Raw genomic sequence first — 21,203 nt, 5'->3', positions numbered from 1 at the left:
TACGTTTTAAAGCGGCATATATCAGTAATCATACCAGAGTTTTGAAAGAAATATGGATTGATGTTTGCAATTTTATATATAAAATTTTGAGATTTGTGCACCAGTTATAATGAAAATCAGAGGTACTTTTTCTACGTATTCAGATTTATAAATATGTAACTGAAATAAATCAGGATAACTCAGAGAGTAAAAGTGTATTGAATTTCTTTAGTATTTTTAATCTGGAATGAGAAGTGAGGAGTATTGTCGAAATGGATGCTGTCCATGAAATGTAAGACTCGGCCACAAATTTTGTTGAAAGTTTCTTTGGCATAAAGGATATTATGTGTACTTTGCCCTATTCGAATAAGCAATCAAGAAAATGAGGTTAATGTTTGAAGCACTGAGATTAACTTTTGCTAGCTCAAATAATCAGATTTTTTGGTATCTGATTATTTGAGATTTTTTAAAATTATTTATTTATTCATTCATTCGGATTTAGGTATTGTTTTTGTTCCTTGAAAGTACGATATTTCAAACAATTGCTTTAAAATGAGGCTTCAAAACTTTCTTGAAAATCAAGCGCAGCGACTAACAAAATGAAAGTAAGGCAGATGCAAAATGTTTAACAAAAAAAAAAAAAAAAAAAAAAAAAAAGTTTCGCTAGGAAAGATAATTTATGGAAAATATAAACATAGGAAGTTTCTTTTGAAAAATTTCCTTTGGTTAGAGCTCTTCTAAACAGTCATAACTAACATTATTTCTAAACAGCCATCATGTTTTTCATAAAAACAAAACAAACAAGCAACTCATTTCCTGCCCCCCCCCAACCAGGATAGTGCTTAGTGCCTCTGACTGCCGTACCGGAAGGCCCCGAGTTTGAATCCTGGAGAAGGCATGGATGTTTGTAAATGTATAGTGTCTGTGCGGCAGAGGGACACTCTAAATATGCGCGAGCCGAAAGCCCTCTCGTGAGGTCGGTTGGTAGGGGAAGAGAGATTAAAGACTCTTGAACCTATTCTCCAGGGTTGTTGTCTTTCAAAATTGGGCGGTGGAATTGAACTAAAGTCGGAGTGTCATCTATATGGTGCTCAAGGCTCATGCCAGTGACAGGTGCCTTGCCAGGATTCAATTAAAAAAAGTTTCTTACGGTATATTAACCTCCCCTTTTTTTTTTTTTTTTTTTTTTTTTTGGCTTCGAATCAAACTTTTTCGTTTAAGAATTTTTTTTTGTATATTAAATTTCTTTTTTGCTCCGAATTGAACCCACTTTTTTTGATTGAGGAAGGTTTCTTACCTTACATTACATTGCCTTATGTTGCGTGGTTAAGGAATTTTCAGAAATAATTTTGTCTGAGCATTCCGCAGCTAGGTGCTTTTTTATTTACTCATCTATTTACTTTTGCGCCAGATTCTTTTAATCGCATTTTGAATTTTTACTTTTTGCAGATTTTCTTAATAAAATATAGCCAAGACTTTTGTTTTATCTCTGATTATTTTTAGCGTATTTGAGAGAATAAAAAGTTACGGATAATAAATATATCTGAAGGCATTTACGTATTGTGATATGCTGCATATGATGATTTCACCCATGAACTTTAACAAGTTTAAAACACGAAATGTTTCTTTTAAAAAAAACTTTCTTTCATAGCCCTTTATCTAAATAGACATACGTTGAAGTATGATAAAAAAAAATAAAAAAATCATTCTTGCGTTACATTACACCATTTTGTCTCGAATCGAAGTTATTTTATTTGATTAAAGGATTTTCTGAAATAATTTGTTTGAGCGTCCCACCAGCTGGGCGCTTTGTTATTTATTTATTTATTTACTTTCGCCGCAAATTCTTTTGAATCGCACTTCTAATTTTTACTTTTCGTAGATTCTTATGGTGAAATGTAGCCACGACTTTTGCTTTTTTTCTGATTACTTCTGGCATGTTTGAGACAAATGAAAATGTTATTGATAATATATTTGAAGGCTTTTTACTTTTTGTAGTATGCTGCATATGACGATTTCGCGTATGAATTTAACACGATTTAAAACACGAAATATTTCTTTTAAGAAATTCTCATTGATAGGCTTCTTTTTTTTTTTTTTTTAAATAAACATGCATTGAGCTATAGTTTTTTTTTTTTCCGAAAAAGAAAAAAAAAATTTCTTGCTTTACATTACACCACTTTGTCTCGAAACACAAATCAAAAATCAGAAAATAATTTTGTTTGAGCGTTTCGTAGCCGTGTGCGCTGTCATTAACTTATTTATTTACTTTGCGAATCCGGTTTTTTATTTCCATTTTTTACAGATTTTTCTGGAGGAATACAAGCATGATTTTTATAAGAGAAAGTGAATAAAAAGAAAAGTGAAAAATGTGATAATATATCTAATCGTTTTTACTTAACGTACTGCATGTGATTATTTCGCGCATGGGCCTAACGCAATTTATACTTGGCGTACAGCAGCGAATCAATTATTGGCGGTACACGATGTCCTTTAAGTTAACAAGGCGCTTAAGCGCCAAATATTGTTTCACTCTCGCGCAAGATCGGTCGCTTGCGTGTCGGTTCGAGTGACTGTTTTAGAGTGTAGCAGGAGAGTGTAGTAGAGTGTTGAGAGATAGTTGTATCTTTCGTTGTGGCCGAATTCATAATACTCTATTTGTGGCAGATCGTATGGGTTCCTTTACCTGCATTACCACCGTCTATACGATGTATTCATGGTGCGTCTATTGGATGTAATTGATCCTTTTATTAAGTGTTTTAATGATGGAGAAATTGCACAAGGAACCGGATGTTAGCAGGCAAGATTATTATGCGTTTGTTAACGAGCTAAAACTCTTCCATCAAAACAGAGGGTAAGCTCAATAGATGTATAAATATATTGTGTAGATATATTTATATTTGTGATTAAAGTACGGAATCTCAATTTCATATCGATCGTAATCTTTCAGAACACCTTTCCGTCACCTACCTAAGATCAATGGCCGGGAAATTGACTTACAGAAATTTTATAATCAAGTAACAGCATTAGGAGGCCTGCAAAAAGTAAGTTTATTTTATATTGCTTTATAAAAAATTTATAGATCGTAATCGTAATTGTGTTCACATAAATTAAAACAATCGTTACCATCAAATATTCTTTGCGGGGTTGCCATCATATTTGTATTACTCTAGGTACCAGAAGCTCATGAGAGGTTTATAGCATCGAACGACAATAGCAAGTGATCGCTTCTCACAATATTGGATTTTGTTGTTACCTTGTGTCTGTTTACACCTAGACCGCTTTTCACTCCTCGCTCGCACATTGTTTTGAAAATTAGGAATGTAGGACTTTGCGTAATAATTTTTGCTGCATCAGTTAAATCAACAAAGGATGTTAAGCCTAATGTAGAGGGTTGGATATATTAAATAACACACGTACGTGCTGTATGTGGTATTAATTTTGGCGGTACTATTTGGGTTGCATAAAATCGTGTTTCAGGTAGTGTAGTTTGCATCATAACAGTGTATAAAATTTAAAATAGTAGAATTTTCAAGTATAGGTTGATATTAAAACTGCATTATTATTAAAATACCGGAAAAATGCCATTTTGCTGTTAGTTTGTTTCTTTGAACTCGTATGAAATTGTGCGTCTGATGTATAATAATTTTTCCGTATAAAAAAAAAATGAACTGATTATTTGTAACGCATAATTTTTTATGAAACGAAAAATGTTTACTATTTGAGCGTTGGAACGAGATTTCTTTTATTGCATTAATTTTCTTTTACATGAAGAATTAATCTTTTACATTAAATTTTAAATAAGCCTTGACATGATTTAAAGCAAATTTGAAATGTTTCACTAAAGCATGCGTTTATAATTGTTATGCTACCGATCAAATAGTACCTTACTCAAAAAAGCTTAAATTAAAAAAAAAAAAAGCTTTTATACATAATTATATTTCTTTATGTTTGTATAATCGAATAAATTTTTATATGCTTTCATTTGATAAACATGTTGGTAGAGTAATTAATTCATTTTTTATCCACCATACTTTGTGTAATTTATTGTATCATATTAGTTTTAGGTATGTGAAACATAATTCATCAATAAAGTAATAAATTGATTATTGCAAATATACATGAGCATTTCACAACACATATTCATGCTTGTTTCATCATACCTGTGTCTGATAATTTATATTTTGTTATTGCATGTAGTATCAGTTCGATGAAGGCTAAGTAATTAATTTTTGAAAGTACAGCAGCAAGTTTGATATTCCAGATTTACTTATAGCTCTAAAGCAATAACGTGAAATATAATTAGTATCATGAGAGTTTCAAAAAAATGTAATTGCTAATGTACCATTTATTTCATGGCAGTTACAAGAAGTAAACAGGGATCATTTGGCAAATAAATTAGACGAGGTATGAGAGAGATATGCTAAAAAATATTATCTCATTCTGTGGCAAGAATTTTGTAATTAGTTTTTAAAGGCTTAAAATATCTGCTTATTTTGCAAAAGACCTCTTTTTAACCCTCTAATGAGTCTTAATAAACCCTCTTTTCAGTTATAAGACCAGGGGTGGCCAAAGTACGGCTCTCGCAGGCAATTTGTGTGGCTCGTGCATACAAAATATATGTATGAAATATGGTAAACTGAAACTATTCAGTGTCCAAAAGGAAGTAATTAATTAGTTTAGACTCTTTTACAAAGTTATCAGGAATTTCTTTCTATTTAAAACCTCCTCCAGTACTTCTATAATGACATAAATATGAACTTGTGGCTTTTAGAAAATCTAGATGTGGTTCTCGAACATTCCTGAATTCAAACGTGTGGCTGTTACTGGCATGAAGTTTGGCCAACCCTGTTGTAGACCATTGATATAAGTTATCAAAGGCCCTAAATTTATATTTATATTTGAAATTTTTTCTGTTAATAAATACCTTTTAAAGCCAAGAAAGCAACTTTAAAATGAATTTAAATACAGCATTCCCTTTTTTTTTAATAGATCTAGTTATAGTACCAAATTTATGTAAAAATAAAACATTATGTATCAAATTTATATTTAAAAAAATTATTCCTTTATATGTTAAATAAGTAACCTTTTTTGAGGCCTTTTCCACATTACAATTACATAAAATTGAAATTTGGCTAACAAAAACATAAAAACCTATGAATATTATCATTTCTGAATTTAATCAGCTTACTTTTAGTTCTGCCGTTAAAACTGTTAACCATTTGAAGTATTAAATTTCCAGAGTATATACAAAACAAATTGAAATATTCTCTTTACCTGTGGAATATTACCTTTTTCTGACTGCAGTGTAAAAGCATTTGTATAGTACAGCAGTTCTCAACCTTTTCACTAACGCGTACCATCTAAACAAAAATTGAAAACCTTTAGTACCACCATTACAAGTACTACTACCACCATCACTCTTGAACAAAACTCAAATTGCACAAATTTACGAGTGTTGGAGAAAAAAAACTCTATCAGGATGTTGGGGTTTTAATTTTTGAATTTAATAGTTAAAAATACTTAGCTTCTTTGCGTACCACCTATTTTTCGCTTGCATACCACCGATTGAGAACCCCTGGTATAGTGTATTTTGCACAGTAAAGAGGTTTGTGTATTTGGATTTGTCTTGCATTCAGTATTCGACTCAAGTTCCGTGATGAATTTTTAGCCTTTGCAAAGAATAATGTTTCTGAGAAAAACCTCTGAAAAATGTAACTTTAAAAATTTTTGTTTCTCTTTATGTAAAATTATTAAAAGTGACAAGCATCTTAATATATTTTCTACTTTGTCATGGAAATGATAAGTAGATGGAAGCTTTTTCTTTCTTCAGACACTGGTTATAGTTCAGTCGTCTTAAACTAGTGTCCTAGAAGCCCGAGCTGCATGCATCCCCTGAAGCAATTTAATGCAGCCTGTGAATATATTTTAATTATGTATTTGTTGTACATATGTGCCAAAGGTTGCAAATGGGTAAGATTATTGAAACGATAACTAAAACAGTAAACTTCATCTGCAGATAAGCTCTGAATCATCGAGTTTGTTGCATTGCTTAGCTGTATTAAAACAGTTTTTTCATTTAATAAAGGAAATAAAATTTTCATGATATGCAACTGAAATCATTGACGATCTATATAATGATACATGGAGCATGTTTAGCATTTCTTGTTAACTTAGTTGAATATTCAAATATTCTGAATAAAGAGCTGGCAAGAAAGAATAAACTTATTCATATGTGTGCTCATATTAAACCTTTCAAAGTTAAATTGCAATAACTGAAAATGCATTAACATTCCCTACATCTAGAAATCCATCTTTATTATGTCAAATGAAAAATCTCAAACAGATGGAAAAAAAAAAAAAAAAAAAAAACTGTTATTATGACATGAATTCAATGAATAATGTATTGATTTTTGTTGTCCAATTATAAATTATTATTATTGTCATTAAAGCAAATGTAAAAAACTATAATTAATTTACCAGTTTGATAGCAATCTATCTTAAGGACTTAAAGATGCAAATTTAATTAACTTAACCTCATACTCATCAGCTATAGTAGAATTAATTGTTTTGATTGCAAATTGTAACCAAGGAAAATTTCTTGTGGGTACCAAAATTTAGATTTCGAATGGAAAATAAATGTAAATTTGAATTTTTTTCATTGCATAAGTATTTTTTATAATGTTTTGGTGAATATCTATAAGGAATAAGGCAGCTGAAAATTGTAAGTTCGAGAAGTAAAAAGTATAGAGAAAACATAGTGGAAAATATAGTTCGTTGTTATTGAAATAAATTTTCAGTTAAACCATATTCAAGTGAAAAATGAATTTTAAATGTCTAATTTCCAAACATGTTATAAATTCAGACGTAACACACAATATACATGCATGATGCATAAAATCAGGTTATAAGGGAGTGAAACCATACATAGTGGTATATACTGTGTAATATACATTTATATGCAGTCACAAACACACATATATTTAAATTAACTTAAAAAAAAAATTGTTAGCAGCTTCCAGACTGCATTCAGCCTGCATGCATTATTGTGTTTATATTATTTGTGTAGATTCATTTTATTCAAAACAAAAATATTTTTTCATATATAGAGACATTAGTTGTTAAAAAGAGGTCTAAGTAAAAAACAAGTTTTTATATGTAGCAAGTCGTATAGGAACATTACTGTATGCTTTCCTAATATTTTTAACTTAAGTTGTCTTTTAATTTTTCTTTCCTGTGGTCCTGGTCCAAATTAATATCAAAATAAGTGCACTGTGAGCTGCAGCTGAATTATAAATTGAATTAATTGTTAGTATATGGAATGTTAATTCACCTTGGATATTCATGATTAAAATGTTTTCCTGATGTGATTGTTTATTACTTTGGTATTTTCTTACTAAGTGTCCCAGTTTAAACCTTCGTTAGAATTGCCTGCTTTTGGCCTTTTTTTAAAATATACATGCGACGGTTTATAACCCATACATGTACGTACCATGTAGGTGATTAAGTACACTTGAATTTACATGCTTTATATCAGTCATTTGGCTACAGTATCCATCAGCTGTAAAAATTAATTTGTGGAATTTTTTTCATTGTAAAATGCTTTTTATTATTATTTATGAATGGAACAGTACCTGTGGGTACTTAAGCTAACATATTTTTTTCCCCCAAGAACATGGTCATGAATGATTTGCAGACTTTTTGTGTAAGTGCGGATTTTTAGAAAATCAGAGCATCGTGTAATAGTTTTTATAACTTAAATACTATTCCAGTAAATGTTACTTTTTTTTTGTTAACAAATAAATCCAGGAATATCTTTGGCATTAATTAATTAACTATATCAATCAAACTGAGGTAAAGTAGATATTTAAATGCAAGTAAAACATGCTTTAAATAAATATATCTATACACATTTAAACTTTGATGTTATTGAATGAAATAGAATTTTGAATGAATACTTGTGGAAATTACTCCCACTCCCCAAGGTATTTGTAGAAAAGCAGTTGGTAAAATTTATTCTGAAAGCTAAAAATGTTATAAAAGATAGTTTTTTAAAAGATCATAAGAGTTTAAAAAAACAGCAAGTTTACACAATGTAATTTTACATTATATGATATTATTATTTGTAAAGCATATTTTTTCGGCACAAAACAATGTGCTGAATATATAGTAGAGATTACTCATTAAAAAGAGATGAGACAGAAATGAAATAAGGTTTTAATTATGGCAAATCATATACATATTTGGGTCTAAAGATTATTTATTATATTATATATATTTGGGTCATCAAGGATCTGAAGCAGTGGTATCGGATTGGCAGCCTCGGAAGCAATTTTATACCGCATGTATTCGCAGGCTACCGCCTGCAAATACATTTCCCGTAATTTAATAAGATTAATATGGCATTAATTTTTGACAAGAAGTTGAAGAAAGATTTAAAATTTTAATGATTTTGAGTCCTGTTTGACATTACTTTCATTACCATTAAAAATGAATGTGAGTAGTGCCCCCAGAAAAATCTTAATTGAGCTAATTAATTTACAGTGTGATATAAATCTTATTCAAAGATTTGAAGCTGCAGATTTGATTAACCTTTCGGTATTTGTTAAAAAATAAATTCCCTCAGTTAAGAATTTTTAAAATAAGAATAATTGCTTTGTTTGAGAACTGTTTTTTTCCTCAGCTGGAAATTTGCTGAATCTTTACAATTCATGATAAAAAATTATTTTTTCTCAAAGGTTTTACAAACTTTTTAAAAACTATGAACATCATGAGGCATTGTAGTTGCAAGCTGTAATAAGAAATAAAGAACTTTATCATTATTTATGTGTAATGTTTTTATAAGCATCTAAGAAAAATTTAGTAAAGAAACAATAATAGGCTATCATTATTTATTCTCAACTTTTACCTTTTTGGGAAGGTTTTCATAATTTACTTTTAATTTAAGTTAGAAGTAAGTTATTCATAGTTAAGTCGAAATATTAAAATTGTTTGAAATAAAAATGAATCTGAAAATATAATATTAAACTGTCAATACATTTGAATTACAAAGTGTAAGAAGCAGAAATTTCTTGCAGATACTAGTCTTTAAATTTCAGATCTAAATTGGAATTTTTTCTTTGCTTCATTTTTATTACTGTTTATGTAAGTTTTGATAAATATTTAGTAAATAAGAAAGTAATAAATTTAGTTAATTTTTTTATTAAAGTCTTCATTCTGGTAAAAAGAAAAACATATCGTTAGCTGCTTTCAGGTGATGCATTTGGACCACACCAGTTTAAGACAACTGGTCTAAAAAAATAAAAAACTACACTTATCTATTTGCTCATTTATCTTACTCATTAGATAAGTTAGTCACTTTTTGTTTTAAAATTAGACTTAATATACAAAAGTGTACATAGAGTAAACTGACCAGACAGCCAGGAGTTTAAATCAATGTCTACATTTAAGGTGTCCCAGGTTCTGTAAATGTAGCTGGATTTTGTAAATAGTCAATATGGATTTTGTTACTGCAACTCCATATAGTCTCAGAGTTGTTTTTATGGGATTGGAAGTATATTTGACGTATAAGTAATTGTGTGTTCTAAATGTACATTTTGGGGAACTCACATGATGGACAGAAGGAATGGTGTGTGATAAAATTTTGTAGGTTCTTATTTAAGCTGCGTTTCATACTTGAAAAATTGAGATTAAATTAAATAATGTAGCAGTGGTTCATAAATTGTGTACCTCCGGGATGCATCAGAAATTTTAAGAGTGTAGCTCTTGTTAGAGTATTATTTAATGTTGTTCTCCTTATATATCAAAGGAAAGAGAGAAAATTATTTTATAGTTTTTTTAAGGGAGGAAAGGAAATGTAGAAGATGGTCTTTAGAACTAGTTTAAAAAATTGGCAAGACAGTTTGAAGCACCAAACCCTTTTCTGCCTTTTCCCAAGTTAATTTGTTTGCATTTTCTTAACTATTTCTGGAAATAAGTAGTAGTTTTTAATAAAGTAAATTTCTAAACCATTTCTGGAGAGGCCAGAGCTCATTTACTTTCAGAGGAAGAGAATGATGTTAAGCAGTTGTTAATTTTATTAACTGTTGGTTTTACATCAAAGTTTGTGAATATACTTGTTGAAAGTAAAAGTTGTGAATTAAATTTTTACCTTGAATCCTTATTTTCTTTCACAAATATTAGACCTTGAAGCTTTTCTACTCTTTCTCCCCTTAAATATTTATCATATTGTTGGTTAATTGACTACAAATGTCTTGTTAAAATGCAAAGATAACCCAAAATTGAAGCTGTTCCTGATAAAGATGATTTTCAAAAAAATTCTGAGTGATTTCAAGTGAAACTTAAATTGTCCTTGGTTAGATTTATTCATTAGCTTGAAATATCAGTATAAAAATTTATTCATCTAAACATCTATCTTAAGAATTTTTTATACTTTTAAAGAAACTAGAAACTCTAGTGTTATATGCATAAGATAAACTTGTTTACCAAATGAAATTCATTTATTCTTTTCCTTAACTGAGATAAATTGTAGTTTCCCTTTCTAAAAGTGACTTTATTCACAAATTTTAGTAAATATGATCAATGGATATTCTTGGCTGATGTCTTCCAAAGCATAAAAATTCTATATGCTTGTTATCTGCAAAATGAGTCAGCATATGCATTTTTGTCACTGAGAAATACAATTAAAATTACTGATTATAAAAATTAGTATTCTGGTTTATTTCCCCCTTTATTTTTAAACGAATTCTTGCAATATATATATACACAGAGAGAGAGAGAACTTTTCTATGAATATTTTACAATAAAATTTCCTAATCAATTTTTCAAATTGATACTAATAATTCACAGTAAGAGACAGAATAAAGGCAGTAAATGTAGCATTCTCATCTGTGCCAGATTTGACATGCTTATTGAAAATGTTTTCCTAGTTGTTTGATAGTAGTCATGAGAAATTTGTAAAGAATACTATTTGAGGAAATTTTATCTTGGGATTGTAGATTGGAAGTTTTAAGTCATACTAAGTGATACAACACACACCACATAAAAATGTTTAAGAAACAATTGTAAGAAATTTTCTTCTTCCTTTCTGGATGCCCTCATGGGCAATTGGAAGGTCCAGAGTTCATACAAAATAAATTCAATGATGCTTCGTGTGGTATCCAAGCTAAAATTTGGTGAACAGTAATTTTTCACCATCTGGATTTGGTGACTAGGTCCTCTACTCCTCCTCAACTGCCAACAAAAAAGGGGAGGGGGACAGCTAAAAATCAAAGATATTAATTAAAAACTCTTAAAATGCTAATTTTCGCCCTTATTTTCCGGAGTGGCAACAATGCTGAAATCAGCAACAATGGTATATAGCCATTGTTGCTGATATAATCAGAGAGAATCAATTTGCATACCAATTTGATGCGATTTCATCGAAAAAATTAAAAAAAAAACCCTCATTCGAATTTTGAAAAAAAATCCTCCTTTGTGCACTTGCTTTTGTCTAGATGCACCTATGTACCAAATTTCGTAGCCCTGGGTCTATTATGTGCAGCACAAACGAAAGACAGACGCACACACACAGACAGGCTCTTTCTTTTATTATATGTAGAGATTTTTAATGAATCATAATTTTTTTAATGTCAAAACATTTGCTTCACCTAGAATGGCCAAATCTATTGGTCATTTAGGAGAGGATGGCCAGTATTATGTACATTCATTAAGAGAGGAAAGTGTCTCTTTCCTTAGTATGCTGTCTGCATACCAAGCCGTAAGGAATTGAACACTCATCTGGTCATCATTAGGGTCTGACAGTCACAATGACAATGCCTCAGTTATCAATCAACTAACAGATGGCAAAATCTTTAGTATGATTTTAAATGCAGCAAATAATGTCTTTGATAATAAAATAAAGTGACAAAGAGGTTGTTTATTGTAAAAAGATTGCTACTAACAGTTTAATGGAAATTCTTGAAACAGCAATGATAGCACTTTAACAATAGAACTTTGCAACCAAACAAAAAATTCTCATTCTCTGTAAAATTAGATAGACCACATCAGCACGCCTCCCTCCCCCTAAAAATTGCTTAAACAACTTATATTGAAAGAAATATTTAATAAAACGAAATGAACACTAATGGGCGTTTTTTAGTTCCAAAATCTTAAATACTTTATTATTTCACAAACAAGCATTTGATATTTTTAATTTTATGTCATCTTACTAGGTTTAAATTAATGGTCCAAAGTCCATTATTACCTGAATCCTAACAGACTCATATATTAGATTTTGTGCTGTTCAGCCAGTGCTACTATAATGATTTCAAAGCTACCTTTTTTTGTTTATCAATATTACAGATAGGTGTTGAAGATTTTTTTTTTAAACGCGGTGGTGTATGAACAGATGATCAGTTTAGTGAATTGAACATGGCAGTAAAGTGCATTCTGCAGTATTTCTTCTTTTTTTTTTTTTTTTTTTTTCATTCTGTTTACTGCAAGCACTTATATTTCTCGTATAAAATGCCCATAGTTATAATGGAAAGGTTAAAAAATTCTTCATCCCTATTATGCTTTTTTAATACAACAGTATTATCAAAATTATATTACAAACATAGATGTAATAAAGATTGTTTTTTGTTTGACTTCTAAATTAATACGTGATAGTCCATACCATACAATTTTTAGGGCAGTTGTATGCATTGCGTAGGCTAGGCCACCACAAAACAGTCCTATATCACTACATTGCACTACTATTGCATAATAATACTATAACCATTCTTTTATTATCGATACCTAGGTTTTTTTTTTATCAATCGGTACATAATTTTTCTAGTGGTTAAGTGGCTGCAGTTGTAAGTTCAAATGGATTTTATTCAGGCCTGGCCTTCGCATTTTGGGGCATGAGCTGATCAGTAGAACTGTCGCCTGTATATAAATTAAGCATATTGATGATTTGTAAAATATACATTTGTTTAGTTGTCATTTGTAACAACTTGGCATCGTAGAAAAATCTGCATGTAAGATATATTGTACATTTCAGGGGGGGGGAATGGTTGTTTCTAATGTCCTGAAAGATAGCACCTTTGACCTGGAAAGGATATCAACATTTGGTGTCTCTGTTTTTTATTTAGTGAGACCTGTAGTTTAAGTGTGATGTCTTCAATGTAAGAAATTATAATACTTCCTGTATGTGCCCTTGAGGTACAGTGGTTAGCATGTCTATCCAGTAAACTGAAAGATCTGTGGTTTGATTTCCTGTGAATGTTGAGTAGATTTTTCTGCTACAAAAAGGCCAGCAGAATGACTCTTTACCACCCTCATGGCCAGATGGGTCGGTGTCTTCCTCTTTCCGCGAAATCATCGATTTTCATTAGGCCCCTTTCCAAAGGGGTTACATAGTGGGGGCCGACTGTGCCTTGGCCTCTCTCGAAATGTAGAAAAGCAAAAAATTTCTATATTTAAAAAAGAATTTATAATAGTAATCGAAAAATATTTACCATCTCGGATTTTTGCATGAATAAAACTGTATTGAAAAGGGAAGAGATGTTCAAACTCTGACATGATTTTGGCAATCAACTAAAAGATTGTTTCCTAAAGTAAAAATAATATTCTTCCGAAATTCTGCATAAAGGTGAGTTATAGTAAACCTCTCAGAATAAATAGTCGTTACAAAAAGAAAATACACCTCGAATATCATTGCAACTTCTGTCAAAGCTTGTCCAAGCCAAAAGAAGCTTTTTTTTCCCTTAGCCCGCAAACTCATAAAAAAAGTCATAATTGAGAAATGTAACATCTGAATCTCAATTGAATGGACTTGCGCTCATCGGAATAGCCAAGTACACACACCACGTAATGTAATGTAATTAATTCTGTTCTTGTACAGACATCTAACTATCATTGACATATTCCGCAGATATGTATGCAAAGGACATGCATATTTTGAGGGTGAGTTTTAATTTCTTCATTATGCCCTTGTATCTTTTTCCAGAACCGCTGATTTAAGTGGAAATTGCAACCTCTTATTTTTATGGAAGAAAAAAGATTTTTCAGTGAAATTATAACTGCAATTTTAAAATCTATCACAATTTCTTTAGTATCTTAATCAGAAAGACGATTTTTAATTAAACAAAATAATCTCTCATAAGTTTGCTTTCGCTTATCCAGGAGTAAGCAAAACAACACAGGAACAACATTAACCTCATTAGAGGTACTCCCAATGTCAACATGGAGAGAAAGCTTTGAGCAAATTTTAAAAGTTCCATACATAAAGAAAATTTTGGCACTTTTCATTGCTTTCCTTCTCTTACTTAAAAAGAAATTAAAATTTGTCTGTCTTTTAAATCATCGAACAACAAGAGCTAAAGTTATTATCTATTGCTAATAATTTGCTAGGAATTTCTAAATCTTGCACCAAGTAGCTTCTCAAGCATATCTTTTGGCACTTTGTCTAGATTTGTATAGAGCTGTTTTAACATTTGAAAACTGTGGAATATTGGTTAATATGTCAAAGCCTTGATTATATAGTTTTCCAGCTTCTAAATTGTAAATTTAAGAAAGTGGAACATATTCTTTTTTTAGTTTCAATAATGTCTAAAACATCATATTGATTAAGATAAGATACGAAAATAATAATTGATATTGTAACAGAATTACAAATAGAATGAAGCTAAAGATTTCGAGAGGAGGCTAAACTAAGATACATCATCAGTCTAACAATGTTAAGATGAAGACTAACTTCTTCATAAAGAAACTGCTCACCTCTTCTTAATGACTTATTGTGACATCCTCTGAGGAGTTGCGGGGGAGGTGACTGTACTCTTCGATTTCACAGGAACAGGAAGAATTTTGAAAATCGCTGAAAGAGGAATCGCAGAAACAGAACTAATTCAATGGGTCTTGCCCTTTCTTGGTTGACAATTTAAGAGGGGAAGAATGTAAGGAACATAGAAAGTCCTCCATGAAGGTATCCCTTCCCTTCTCAGATAGCCCTCGAGGCTTTGCCATAATCACATAAACCAAAACCATTATGATGATAATGTGACAATTAGCAATTAGCTAATGGATCACAAAATCTGCAGTATGATTTTAAATCCATAGATATCACTACTGGTGACAAAGAGATTTTTTAGAATGAAAATATTTCGATTGGCAATTTAGTGGGAATTTTCGACACATCATTTGCAGGACTTATTCTGTGGAACTGTGTAATTGAACAAGAAATTGTCTTTTTATAAAATTAAAGAGAAAGCATTAGCACATGCACACCAACAACTTGTATTAAAAGAGATGTTTAATTGAAAAAAAAAATATATATATATATATATATATATATATATATATATTGAGCTTTTTTGGAAATTGATTCCATTAAAGTCATAAATACTTCATTATTGCACAAACTGTTTCATATTTTTCATTTCATAATTTCCACATGTCATCTTACTTTATTATTTTTATATGTAAAGTAATATAAATTTTCCTTTCTAATTGCATGGTTTTTGCTTTCTTTGGTGTTCAAATTAAGTAGGCTTGGTCATTTTTATATTGAAAATATCTGCTTGCAGTTTACAATGGAGATAAGATAATGGTGAATATAATGAATGCAATATTATTTAAATATTATTTCTTAACTTTTATAGATTATATAAATAAAATAATTCCTTACAGCATGGTAAGGAATTATTTTATTATGGAGAATTATGATTATTTAAGGATTTTATGAAAAGGAGGATTTAAGTGATTTTATTTACTTAAATTACTTATGCATTAAATTAATTTATAGATAATTAAAATTGAGTAGTTTTATATTAATTCCTAGTTAGCAATCATAAATCACTAATGAAATATATGTTGTGGCTTAAAAATTAGTTTGTATTGATACGCACAAAAATTAATCTTTTTTAATTCTTTTGTTATTTCTTAAGGTAGAATGGAGTTTAAAAATTATATTTTTTAATAATTAATTTAAATAATTTTCAAAACTATATATAAGGGCTTTTTTAATTTAATTTTTGCATTCCCCCAAGGAAGCTACAAAGTTGTACATAAAAAGTATTGTTTCTGTGGTGTAATTCGGTATCACTGAAACTTAACATAATTTAAAGCTATAAATTTTCCTAAGGTATTCAACATATTATATTTCAATTATTATAACGGAGATAGTACAAAACCCAAGGTAAAATATTTTTTAGCGTTGTTAATTACATTTAATATTAGTTTTGAACATTTAAATGTGATTTATGGTACCCTCCTAAAATTCTCAGATGTAAATTAAAAAAACATTTTCTGCTTATTGATATAAAAACCTGTTTTGCATTTTTTGCTGAATGTATTGCATAATTCTTACCAAGTTTCCTGAATCTGGACAATGATATGAGGTTAATGCAGGGGAGGTAAGATATTATGTAAATTAAACTGTCTTCATGGAATGTAATTTTTTAAATATTTGAAGAAGTTTCTATTTCCATAACAAATCAGTACGGTTCAAGTTTCTCCAGAAAATAATTTAGGAGTTTTATTATTTTATCCAAAAGTCAATTTATTGTTTTTTGAAATTTTTGTTTCTGGTTATTTACATGTTGGAGCTTCCCCACCCAAAAAAAACTATATTATGTTTATCATATTTTTTATTATTAAAAAACTCTTTACTAATATTATATCAGCATGCAGTTTTAATTTTACTACTCTCACCTAAGTTTTCCATATGTATTTAAGTAAGCACAGAACTAATTGCTTTGAAATTATATTCTCAAGCCTGTCATTGTTATTTAAAGAAATTTGTTAATGGTTTATTTTATTCTTATTGTAAGCTGATAATGCTTCTAAAATTTAATTGTATTAAGTTAGAAATCCATTTTAGTAGCATAACTAAAAATTTTTTTAGATTACGTACAAAGCCGTGCTTTTATTAGCATGTTTAAAATGGTAAAAAACTTAAGAGTATCTTACAATTCATCCTTTCCCCCACTAATCAACCATTTTTGACTAGTCTTTGTACACAGTTTTCACATTCTCAATTTCTTAAACAAAATCATGAGAATAGGTACTTTTTTTTAATTTAGCTTTTCATTAATTATTCTAACAGTTAGTTGTCTTATTTACTTACAAGATCAGATACAAGTGTTATTTCATCAGAAAGTACAGTGTGGAAGCCCTCTTGCTGTCATCCTGCCAGTCATATTAATTTTGTTTCCCTCCTTCCCATTTGCATTACTTTGCCACTTGAACAAGGCAGATTGCTGCACTGTAGACTCTCCATACGCCTGCTTGAACAATTCATGAACTTTGATTCCACTCTTCCAAGTCTGTGAAAATTTCACAGTAACTCATTACTCTGTTTATTCATTGCTTGTCTTCTTACTATGCACAGAAAAACAGTTTTATTAAGTAGTTATTTTTTTCATTAAGCATCTTTATACAATTTTTTAAAAAGTAATACTTATACTAAACACACGGATAGTGCCACTTATTGTTCGCACTGTTTTCAGATAAACATAAGTACCATCAGCCCATGAACTTTCAGGATAGGCTGTCTGGTTTGTGTCTGCTGCCAAATGAACATTATAGCTGAGAGGCTAATCCACTTGCAGATGCAGATTGGTTAAAATTAAATAATGGGCATTAATTTCCAGTTAATCAATCCTAAAGGCTATAATCTCCATTTAAAAATTTGTTAAACTTGATATGTTAAATGAGAGCACTAATAAAGAATTTTTCATTATAAATATTTATTTTTGATTCAAATATTCTCTTTGTTTGCCAGTTGTTTCATACTATAATGTGTATTATACATAGATGTATGTGACAGATGAAATCTTTTTGCTCTACCAGAACTGAGACAGAAATTATTTAGTTTTCAACTATATTAAGAATCTTTTTTTTTTAATTATGTTAAGTTTTCAAAAATATTTATTTTTCTTCATATTTTAAGAATGAAATTATAGTATTTGTATTCATTAGATATATTAATACATTATCAGTCTCGCTGGAAAAATCAAGCTTAACTAAATTAGAAAACATTGAACATTGGAAAATCAAGCAAAATTGTGAATATCTTCCAATAAAAGTTAATGATTATCCTTTCTGGCTGATAATGGATTATATTTTTAATGCTAATATGTTACCAGATTTCTTCATTCTGTACAGGTTATAGAACATCAAAAATGGGATAGTGTAGCTGAGATCTTGAAGTTACCCAAATCCTGTGTAAATTCTGCTCTAAGTCTGCGGCAAATATATATAAGGTAAGATGCATGATAAATTTATTTTAAGATTTGACTGCCATTTTATGTTCTGGTAAAACTTGGCGGGGATGTTTTAAAATTTTAATACAGTATTCCAAAAAAAAAAAAAAAAAAAAAAAGCATCATTGTAATAAAAATTGGGTAAACCATCATCTTGACGTAAATTTTATATAAAGTTGTGAGATCTCATTTGTTATGGGACAGAATGGTAGTAAATTTTTTTTTTTCTAAATGTAAGATATATCTTAGTTATTTAGTAATCAAAGAACACTCTCTGTTGGTAATACTTATTCGGAAAGAATAAAAGATAATAACACACATAATTTAAAGGAGCTCAGTAGGGAACAGTGCCATCTAAGATATGTTTGAATGGGTATTGGTATGAATCCAATATAGGATAATGTTTTGCTTAATTTTATGTTCTTAATCAGGAAAGGTACAGTTTTGCAAGAAATAGACATGTCACTCTTCCTAAGGATTTTAAGTAAATGAAGTGTAGGTAATATATCTATTTCAGCATTATCAGTTGTCATTTCATAAGTTATTCCTCAATGGATATTAGAGATTTCTAATGCTTTGGCATTAATTTATTTCAAAGTAAAGGTTTTTCTTAATTTAGGAAGAACTACTCCCTCAGTTTTTAGGCAAGGGAAAAAAAAAATTCTGCTGCCATATTTAATCTATGATGCTGGATATTTTTTATTGATTATTTGTGACTAAGTTCTTTAAACCTACCTATCTTAGATTTTCTTTTAAAAACAATTACATGGGTACTGTGTATTATTGGCTAAATATTTTGATGGAAAGACTGTTAAATTTTAAATGACAGCTGAATGAAAAAAGAATTAATAATAATTAAAAAAAAATAGTGTTACTGAGTTTTCAATAAAAAATATTTATCTTTCAAATAATAATGTTAGGAAGGATTATGTCAGTAAAATTATGCATTTTAACTGTATCGAACTCCGAAAATTCTGCATTCGATACACACCGCTGGTATTACGAAATTTTTCTCATAAAAACAAGTTCGTAAATTTGAATTATGCAGTACGCATTACCGCAAAGTAAGTAGGTATGCGTACGAATGGTCAATCTTCCGGCTGTTGACATTTCTTCGTTTGCTTTCTGCGTTACCGGAATACTCATCGCTTTCCCTTGGCTGATCTGTGAGGCAAAACAGACGCGCGCGACTTTTGGTACCTTTCAAGGGGAAGAGGGAGTGTTAGGGTCACTTAGTTCTTCTCTTTGCCACCAGGGTACCCCGGTTTCGCAATCCTCATGTCTGTCTGTTTTCTGTGTTTTGTCTGATGCTCCTAACCACGTGGTTTTTAACTACGAGGGTGTTTCTAATGTAAGCAGTACCGCATCTTCTCACTTCTACGTTGCTTATCGGAATGACCTAATAATAGCGTGCTATAGCACAGCTAAAGTCGTCATCCCGTTACTCATAGCTTAAGTTTTGTCAAAATTTTGTATAGTGATAAAAGATAAATATAGCAGTTGCTTATTGGTTTTAAATATTTGCTGCATCTAACACTGTCGTGGATAACGTTGTTTGTAACTATTTCAATGTAAACCTGCGTATTTTAATAGTTTTCATTAAGGGGAAAAAATGGGTAAATCTCAGTGTATGTCTTATCATAAGCAATAGCTCAACCACTGAGCTACGTTGGACATCGAATGAAAACAATTTTTCTGAGTGGGCGGGGAACGAATTGAAAAGTGCGAAGAAAATCTTTAAAATAAAACCTTTCCGAGTTACTGATTAAAAATGGCGGCATCGTGTTATGTATAGCATGTTTATTGTTTGGTGTTTGATTTTGGTTACTTTTTACGTATGAGAGTTATTTAGTCTGAAATCTACTTGATGCTCTGTTCTAAACGGTGACCATATATATGTTTTATATAGACTAGTCCACTGCTTGTTATATGAGAAATTAGAATTGACTTCTCATTTTAAAATGGGTTGTAATGTTCAAGGGAATAAATAGACAGCTGGGAGAAGCGATGTCTCTTGAATTTACTGTTAATGGTTTGCGGCATGAAGCATGTACTGATGTATTTCTTATTTCATATATTTGAAGCTGATTGAGGTGTAGAAAGTGTTTAGTTTGTTTTCCAGTTGGTAGGTGATATTACATATTCAGTAGGATATATATTAAACTTTTGTAATTCCGTACGAGACGGGGGGATAGTATAATATTCCTTGACGTCATGAAGGGTTTAAATTTCCAGCTAAAATTAAAAAATGCTGGTTTAAATTTCCAGAGTGCCTTCCAGCTAATTTATCATGCACTTACACTGCCGCATTAATTACCCCTTAAAAAAATGTTTTCTGAAATTTGGAAAATTCCTCTCCCGCTAGGAGTATTAAGAAGAAAAAAAGCAAGGGAAAAGCACATTGGGGAGCATGTGACTCTGTCGAAAAATTAAGATTGAGAATTAGTTCCCCTTCTGGAGGGTTTAGCTACAGAACATTTGAATAGATGTAGGGAGATTGTTCTCTTGAAATCTTCGCTTTAGCACTTTAATATCAAATTATATAGGTATTTAGAAAATTGTATTTGCTCCTGTTGAATTTAAATTTTGAAGATCGAAATTGTTCCATTTTGTGGTTGCAGTTTAGTCTGCAGTACCGATTTTAAAACGTATTCCTCAGCCTTCATTTTAACTCATTAAAAACCGAAATCTTTCCGAGGGAGCATAGTGTTAGTACTTTCTGACATTTTATTTAAACTATAATAATCATAGGTATTCTGAGCTGGCGCTAGATTTTTTTTTTTTTTTTTTCCCGCCCATTGCGATTTCTGCGACTCCTAAAATTTAAAACATTTGCTTAAGCTCTGCCGCTTCGTGTGACCACACTTGTTGTACCGGGTTTGGCGCCAACCATGTGGGTAATTTTAATTTCGTTCACGAAATTCTGACATTAAGACTTTGGTGTATTTAATTATGGCAAAGCACACTAGGGCTATCTGCCTAAGGGGAGGGATGCCT

At 30.4% G+C, this 21,203-nt stretch overlaps 1 protein-coding gene across 4 annotated transcripts in view; it reads left to right on the top strand.

Moving 5' to 3' along the window:
• Positions 1-21,203, top strand: part of Bap170 (Brahma associated protein 170kD) — a 261,081-nt gene that overhangs the window by 47,811 nt on the left and 192,067 nt on the right. The window contains exons 1-3 of one of the 4 annotated variants that reach the window (XR_004758454.2): positions 2,552-2,833; positions 2,930-3,023; positions 18,109-18,206. Coding sequence is in view for 2 of the 4 variants with exons in the window: in XM_085807922.1 (XP_085664048.1) it covers positions 2,742-2,833; positions 2,930-3,023; positions 18,109-18,206 (284 nt within the window). In the remaining 2 variants the exon portion in view is untranslated. Of the gene's footprint in view, positions 1-2,551; positions 2,834-2,929; positions 3,024-18,108; positions 18,207-21,203 lie in introns of those variants that run through there. The other 3 variants (XM_085807922.1, XM_035361386.2, XM_035361388.2) reach the window with 3 other exon arrangements.

The sequence above is a fragment of the Stegodyphus dumicola genome, chromosome X1, assembly GCF_044657685.1.
Source record: "Stegodyphus dumicola isolate Sdum_Otavi_A_Nest chromosome X1, ASM4465768v1".
NCBI lineage: Eukaryota > Metazoa > Arthropoda > Arachnida > Araneae > Eresidae > Stegodyphus > Stegodyphus dumicola.
Note: the sequence above shows the minus strand (reverse complement) of the source record. Positions and strands in the feature narration are given on the sequence as shown.